Genomic DNA, 8,513 nt, shown 5'->3' on the forward strand with positions numbered 1-8,513 from the left:
AAGGTGTGGCCTCGAGTATGAGTAGGTTCTCTGACATGCTGCTCCAGGCCCAGGCAGTCGAACAAATCCTGCAGTTTCCTGGCGTGAACATCACTTAGCACATCAACATGGATGTTTAAATCGCCCAAGATCAAAAGTTTCTCAGTGGACATAATAACAGTCTCCATATAATCAGAAAACTCAGAAAAGAAGACATCAGTTGACACTGGATGCTCAGCACTGTAGGGCACTCGATAGATGACTACGAGGCGTAGTCTATATGTACCAGAAACAACGAGCCATTCTGAAAACTCAAAGGATGTCCACTCGCCAGAAGCTATAATTGTAACCTGCAGACAATCCCGGAATAAGAGACCAGTTCCACCGGCTGACCTGCTGGCCCTAGGCTGATCCATTAATTTATATCCCTCAGGTGTTGCAAGAGCACGCATAGCGACATCATCAATCGTGAACCAAGTTTCAGTCAACGCAACGAGATCAAATTTAAATTCGGTAACATAGTCTGAAAAGTCAGCGGTCGTATTTCTGATTGATTGCGCATTAACCAAACAAAGCTTTATCCCTTTGTTATTCGTCAACTGATGCGATGCAATTAAAGGAATATTAATTAAGTTGGAGCACTGACGCTTGTGGTCATTAGGACGCCTAGAACAATAGCCATTGTTCATGCTTAGTCTATTGGTAGTGTGAACCGGAATCCCATAGGGACGCACCGGACCACCAGAGATATTTGTAGACCCTGGATTTAGCTTAAACACTAGATCTCCCACAAGTTCACAATGGAATGAAGCCGTTGTGTTGGCATAGTAAACGCACGGGCGATGACACCACTTCAACTTACGTAATGCTTTGCCATCCGAGACTGAATAACGATGTTCTGCGGATGAAACTGTGTAAAAATCACAGCAAAAAACCCCATTCACCGGCTGCAAACTCAATAACTCAGTGGAAGAAACCCTTAGCCACATGTAGATACCATTTTCACCAATGCCAATGGGTCTGGCTCTGAAGTCATGGCTGACTTCTGGCCGAAATCACTCTCGTTAAACTCAACATCTCTCCGGATATAGAGCTTTCGGCTCGTCTCATCAAAAAGACGATATCCCTTTGACATCAAGCTGTAGCCCACCAAACGCATCTCTTTTGACTTCGTGTCTAGCTTTCGCCGCTCGCAGTCTGGCACGTGAGCGTAGGCCATACACCCAAATACTCGAAAGTGGCCCACATCCGGTTTCCTACCATACCACCGCTCATAAGGAGTTTCTCTTTCTTTTAGGGTCGTTGTGGGAAGGCGATTTCTCAAATACGCAGCGGCAGAGATAACTTCCGCCCAAAAGACGTTCGATAATCCTGCGTGCGCGATCATCGAGCGTGCTGACTCAACCAAAATTCGATTCATTCGTTCTGATACACCATTCTGTTGGGGAGAGTGTGGCACAGTAAACTCATGTCTAATTCCTCTCTCCTTCAGATAGTTTTGAAACGCAGATGACAAATACTCGCCACCATTGTCCGTCCGCAAAGTTCCTGGTACTCTGCCAGCATCGTTGGTAGTTGTGACTTCAAACTCTTGAAATTTGTCAAGCACTTCTTATTTGTGTTTCATGAAGTGTACAGCGCAGCACCGAGTGTAATCATCAATAAACGTAACAAAATACTTAGCTCCTCCAATCGCCTGTGTTTGCATTGGACCGCACACGTCACTATGCACCAGCTGTAGTTTACGCATCGACCGAATCCCTCCCACTATGGGAAACGGTTTTCGACACATCTTTCCTGCCAAACATCCTTCGCAAAATGACAGTTCAGTAATTCTCTCGGTGTCAATCCCTTGCACAAATTCATTTTGAACACATTTCTTGAGACGTGACTCGTGCACATGTCCGAGATGTTGATGCCACAAGTCGCTACGAGATTGCGCAACTGAGGCATACCTAGTAGAGACAACTTGACAATCTAGTTGATAGAGTTTATCAGCCAGTGACCCCTTTCCACGAAGCTTTCCATTCCCATCCCAGATACAACAATTATTAGAGCCAAATTCGACAGCGTTACCCTTAGCAACTGCAGCTTGTACAGAAAACAGGTTGCAGGAGAGTTTAGGCACGTACAGCACACCATATATACAAGACAGCTTTCTTAGCATCAGTTCCTGGAAACAGCATATTCATTTGAACGCGTCCAGATCCTAATGCTTTCACAACACGACCGTCTCCTAGAGCAACGTTTTCAGGCTCTTCAAATTCCTGGAAATTAGTCAAAACGTGCTTCTCTTTTGTCATATGACTTGATGCACCCGAGTCGATAAGCCATGGATAGCATTCTTTATCCACAGACTTAATATTTCCAACAAACACCATGAACGCTGCAGCATAAACATCTTCACCATTAATGTCAGAATTTCCCTGTTGGCTCTTCTCACTCTCGGCTATCTTTGCTTTGTGCCATTTACGCTTCCTGGGACAATAACGGTGAATATGACCGACATCCCCACATCCAAAACATGTGGGTGAATCGCTTGGACAGTAACGGTGAATGTGACCCACATTATCGCATCCATAACATGTTGGTCGATCCCGTGGCGTATTCCCTAACCCTAACCCTAACCCTAACCCTAACAATAATCCAGGCTAACACCAACCATTCTAGCTTTAATGGCGGTGACAAGGGTCGCAAAATTTCTTGGTAAACTTCCTAACAAAGTGACAACTTGATCCTCTTCAGAAATAGGAGCGCCAATTGCCGCAAGTTTTATCAGTAATATCCTTCATGTGCTTTAAATGTTGATCAAATGATGTGCCTTCTTTCATCTCGGAGCGAAAATACTGTTTTTTCAGAAGCAATTTGTTCGCGAGAGTTTCACGCTCGAAGTGGTTTTTCAAGGCATTCCAGGCTTTCTTAGGGTTTTCGCACGAGGTGACCAAGTAAAGCTGGGCACTATCAATCGCCAATATAATTGTCGAGAACGCTTTGTGTAACCGCGACTGGAAAAGTGCCGCCATCTACAAGATTCCATAATCCTTTCGCCATAACTAAATGTTTAATCTGAAATTTCCAAGTGTTCCAGTTACTCCCGTCAAGTTTCTCGATCGACCACTTCTCTTCCATGACTCATCTAAACAGTAAACTTGAAATCGAACTCGTCATAAATTCAAAAACCTACTCGTAAATTCAAAATCCACTAGCGTTGTTCAGCTCAAGCACGAATCAACTCAACCAGTTGACAGCATCGACAACATCGTCCTGGGCCCATAACCTTTTATTTTTCGCAACGTAGATCAATCCTTCTCAGCACTCAAGCGACGGTTACACACTAAAGTAAAAGTACAACAGAGTAAGCTATTTAAACTTAAATTTGAAACGAAAAACAATAGTTTCAACAACAAAAGAAAAACGTTATCACCAATGGGAAGCTTAATTCAATGTTTCTGAGAAATGGTGTCAAATTAGCAACCGTCAAATGTTTTTTTCTAGTTTGTTTGTTTTTTTTTTTTTGTTTTTTTTTTTCACAGTAACAACAGATTGGAGTAACTGGAGTCTTTGTACAAGGGACTTCAATGGAATTCAGATGCGGACAAGGGAATGCGTAAATCCAAAGCCACAATCTGTTGGGATACCATGCAAAGTTACAGTTATGAGAGGGTGCACAAACACGTCAAGTTGTCCAGAAGGTATATTACCAAAATCAACGCTGTTTGTGTTTCAATTGCTTGCAAAGTACCTCCTCAAATAGCGTTTAACACCCTCTTGCTCGTCAGCTTGTCCTTTTGTAATTTACAGAATGTTCATTCTCGGTTTGTTGCTTTTTTTGCGAGCTTTCTTCAAGGAAAATTCTGCTGAACTGTCTAGCATCCTGGCCTTAGCAAATGTTTGTACATACATTTGATTTCTCCAGCTGATCTGATCATGTCCTACTGGTTATAAGAAATAGGTGGCCAGTCAACACTGCCTTCCAAAAAAGGATACAAGGAGGTGTCATCACATCTCCATTAATTTGCCGGAGTCAACATAAATACATGTAAGGTAAAGTCTCTGTTACGATCCTGTAGGCCCATTAAGGCCGGCGCTTATCTCCGGTTTCCATAGCATGAAGCGACTAGGAGTATTTATGCTCCCCCCTGGATGGGATGCTAGTCCATCGCAGGGTTACCCCTAGCATTACGCCGGTACCCATTTATACACCTGGGTGGAGAGAAGCACCGTGAGAGTAAAGTGTCTTGCCCAAGAACACAACACAATGTCCCCGGCCAGGCCCCGAACCCGGACAACTCGATCCGGAGTCGAGCACACTAACCATGAGGCCACCGCGCCTCCCTAAATACATGTAATGTTCGTCAATTATAACCCAGCTAACAATTGTGGTATTGCCAGTTATTCACTAGCCCTGCAATTTCCTTTATTAGAGTTTCTAGTACGTTTTCAAACAGAGGGCAGTCCATCTACTGGAGTGATGCAAATTAAAAAGAACAACACCTGGAAAGCGCTTTGTACCGGACATTGGAACAATACTGAAGCAATTCTTGCCTGCCAAGTAAATGGCTATAACTACAGTAACGACAATTTTACAGGCAATTGGAAAAGAGGAAATACAAGCTTGGTGAACATCACTTCTCATTCCTGTTCATCAATCAGTCAAAGTTGTGGGCTCATTAACAAACGAATCCAGTGTTCAGGTACAATAGTATGAACAAAGAAAACCGGTCTTATTCATATACCATCGCATAGTTTTAACACACCACTCAACTAAAAACCCTATTTATTAATCGTTAGTTGTTGTCGTTCAGTAGTATATTGATAGTAATGATTTCAATTCGAGTTAACATTACTGTGAAGTTTTTATACCCAATTATTTCATCAGGTATCAACCCTAGTATTGGGATTGGGCCCATACAAGGACAGAGAAAAACTCTGACCAGGATTTGATTTGAACCCACGACCGCAACTTAAGTACAAGGCCAGAACGGGAGCAGGCCGTGGATATGTGAGATATTATTCACAAGGACAAATTCGGCTCAGCCCAAGCCTAATTTAAAGAATCGTTAGTTGTTGTCCAATACTTTTATTGATCTCTGATGGAATAATTAGGTATAAAAAAACTTCACAGTAGTGTTAGGCTTTACTCGAACTTGAAATCATTACTATCAATATGCTACTAAAGGACAAGAACTAACGATTATCTAAATTAGGCTTGGGCCGAGCCGAATTTGTCCTTGTGAATAATATCTCACATACCCACAAATTGCTCCCGTTCTGGCCTTGTAGCTCAGTCGGTAGAGCAGCGGTGATCAAATCCGAAGGTCGTGGTTTCAAATCCTACCCCGGACAGAATTTTTCTCTGTCCTTGTGTGGGCCCAATTCCAATACTAGGTATGATCTCTGATGGAATAACTGTTTAATTATAAAAAAACCTCATAGTAGTATTAGGCCTCGCTCGAATTTGAAATCATTCCTATTTGTTAGTTTATAATAACCTGTGACTCGCTTTACAGGAAATGATTCACTGCTGGTAAAAAAGATAAGGCACTAATTATTGGAAGCATGGCCACTAAGGTGCAGTTGGAATGAACGAGAAAAATATCACACTAGCTCTGCTGCAGAGCAGGACTTATTTGAGTCCCCAGCGCACAAATCCCTAGACCAGACACCGTCTTTGTGACTGATGATTCTGAAACCGCCAACTTATTATATTGCACCCTGTTTTAGAGCTTTTAGCATCGCCTATCCTGTTCAAAATTTTAGTCCAGCTGAGATAAAGTTGAGATATTGAGGAATGGACAATGAACAGAAAACAATGGTTTGTTGCAAATAAAGAAACGTGGAGGACAATTCGAACCAAGCCTTGCTTTAATTGGTGTGTTATTCTTTCAGTTCCGGTGCGCCTAATTGGGGCGAAAGTTGAGTATGGTGGAAGAGTAGAAGTTTTTTACCGAAGAAGGTGGGGCAAGATCTGTCGCACTAAATGGGATATCTATGATGTCAAAGTTGTTTGTAAACAACTCGGCTTTAGAGGTGCCCTGGCCGAATTCATGACGGGAATGAATACCACTGATGAAAACATACCCGTTGCAATGTCAGATATAGCTTGTACTGGACAGGAATCCGTTTTAGCCCAATGCAATCGTTTAGATGGAGGGCCCAAGTGTCCGGACGACATTGGGGCTCAGGCTCTGTGTTTACCAAGTAAGTAGTCACTTTTCACCAGGACTGTGTATTTAATCTATTCCTGACAAACAGAAGGTTGTGACTAGAGACAGATGCTTTTTTTTAACTTGATTATCCTCATCAGTATATTGTTTAACATTTGTGGTGAAAGCTAAGTATTCTGTGCTGTTAATTCCAAACAAACTCAATTTCACTCTAACTCAATTTGGAGCAACAACAACAATAACATTCTTATTTGCACATTTTCATCTAACCAAGCAATGGAAATCACTAGAAAAAGCAAGGATCTAGCTACAATGTATGTGTGTACTAGTCGTAGTAGCAAAGCAGCTTTCGAGTTCTCTGGTACTACCCAAAATTGAACACTGGATAATGGAAAAAAATGAAAGAAATAAAAACTAGAAGAAAAGGATTATAGTTGAAATAGAAGAATTTTGCACGTAACAGTTATAGAAGAATAAAATGTGCTTGAAAATTGATGAAATTTCAAGAATCTTTAAATTGAAAAATGTATTTATTGCGAAAGACTTGCAAACACCGATGGGAAATTTAGAAAGTAAGTTCTTCAAAACAACAATTTTTGTTCTAGACAACGTGGAAGTCCTGGAAATGAAAAGCCTCAGTTCTAATCTTGGTAGCACTGAAACCGTGAAATGTTCCTTAAAAACGGAAAAGCAGAATGAGCATGAGATTGTTAAATGGTATGAAATTGGCACCACTGCTAGTGAACTCAATCCAGACGGGAGAATTGAGGTAAAAGGTGTCACTTTGACAATAAAAAATGTTCAACTGGATGATGGGGGAACATATGAGTGTCGAGGACAACGTTACACTCGATTCTACACAGTTTACGTCAATGGTGAGTTTTTAAATGCTTAGAAAGCCATCAATATGCCACATATAACCAGGTTTGACCTTAATTAGATGCACGCGGATTTCAATAAGCGTCACGAAGTGTTCCCTTGCTCTTCTAGCCAAGTTCAACATCACTTGTCTCTCAGGATACAGACAATTTATGTCACAAAGTGTCTCCCAAATGCTGCTCTTTAAATGAAGATTAACTGCTGCATTTACCCAAAGCTAAAAATAACGCTAACCTTTACCCTTACCTTATTGTTGAAAATAGGTAGCAAATGCTTAGACTTAAAGGGACACTTTGTGTTGGATGTCAAAATTGGGCGTGCATCTAATTAGGGTCAAACCTGGACATAAGAAGCACCTACCTCAGTATTTTTATTTATTTATTTAATTTTTTTTTTAAGTAGAAGCTCCAAAAAGCTTACACTGGGCTGCCTGTGGTACGCGTTACACACACAAACACACAAAAAGAAGGCACTGAATTGGGTGGTATTGAACTGCAGCGTTCCAGTTAATTTTTTCAAGTGGGTCGTCATTAAGACCATTTGAGGGGTCACCCACATGTCGCGCCAGCTGAGGCCCATCGGCTCACACGTTCAAACGTTCAAGTATTTTGTAATGTCCTGTCCCATTTTGAGGTCTTTTAGTTCTTTTAAGCTTTGGTAATAAATTCAGTTTAAAGATAACAAAACACGCTCTCGAGTAAAATTCACTCGTTTCTTCTTTCAATAAATAGTCTGGAAATTGCTCTGACGGACGTTTTCCAGCATGTCTTGCAGTTGCACTAAGCAAACGTTTATTGTACACAGTAAGCGGAAAGAACTGAAGGTGTTGTTTCCGCTTCATAATTCCTCTTCTTGTTAGTCTAATCTGATGCCAGGTCAAAACATTGTTTGGCTTTGCGTTTGCATCAGAAAAAGACAAGCCAAAAGACAGATGAAGAAAAAAATTACATAGTTTTTATATATAACTCTGAATCGAATTCTCATCGAAAGATTAATGACAATCGATCTTAAAAACACGAAAATTTCTGCAGTCTCTAACTTTTATGAATAAATCGAAAAGTCGTGATGTTTTGTCAAAAGGAAGAAATTGATCACGTGCTAGGCAGCCAAAAGGTTAACTTGATCACCTTGTGTCAACTGAATGAACTACGGGAAAGAATGTTAATCGTTTGTCGTTTTCAGAGAAAAACGACGTACTTTTTAGCCAAGAAAATTCCGTCTTTGTTTTCTTTTTTTAATTTTGTTGTAATATTTAACTGAATATTTAGATTTGATCTGTCGGGTCAGGAAGCCTTCTTTGTCGGGTTCCTGTGAAACTTATCTATTTTGACTTCAGGGTGAACTATTTACGCAATCGAGAGGTGAAGTGGCCATGTAATTGAGAATCTAAACATCTATGAGATACAAAAACAGGTCTGCGAATTATCGCAAATCACAATGGTGACAAGCATAAAAGCAGAAGAAATGGTTAAGTAAATATGAAGTTTG

General features: G+C 40.9%; 2 protein-coding genes across 2 annotated transcripts in view; both read right to left on the reverse strand.

Moving 5' to 3' along the window:
* Window positions 1–968, reverse strand: part of LOC137989185 (uncharacterized) — a 1,968-nt gene extending 1,000 nt beyond the window's left edge. The window contains exon 1 of the mRNA XM_068835037.1: window positions 1–968. This exon is cut by the window's left edge and continues 1,000 nt beyond it. Coding sequence (XP_068691138.1) covers window positions 1–968 — 968 coding nt within the window.
* A 623-nt stretch (window positions 969–1,591) lies between these two features.
* LOC137989186 (uncharacterized) lies at window positions 1,592–2,560 on the reverse strand. Its single transcript, XM_068835038.1, has 3 exons — window positions 2,547–2,560; window positions 2,119–2,457; window positions 1,592–1,934 (listed from the first exon to the last, which is right to left on the reverse strand). Exons 1-3 carry the CDS (start codon window positions 2,558–2,560, stop codon window positions 1,592–1,594), a joined length of 696 nt encoding a protein of 231 aa, XP_068691139.1.
* Between the last annotated feature and the right edge of the window lie 5,953 nt (window positions 2,561–8,513).

The sequence above is a fragment of the Montipora foliosa genome, unplaced genomic scaffold, assembly GCF_036669935.1.
Source record: "Montipora foliosa isolate CH-2021 unplaced genomic scaffold, ASM3666993v2 scaffold_445, whole genome shotgun sequence".
NCBI classification, from domain to species: Eukaryota; Metazoa; Cnidaria; class Anthozoa; order Scleractinia; family Acroporidae; genus Montipora; species Montipora foliosa.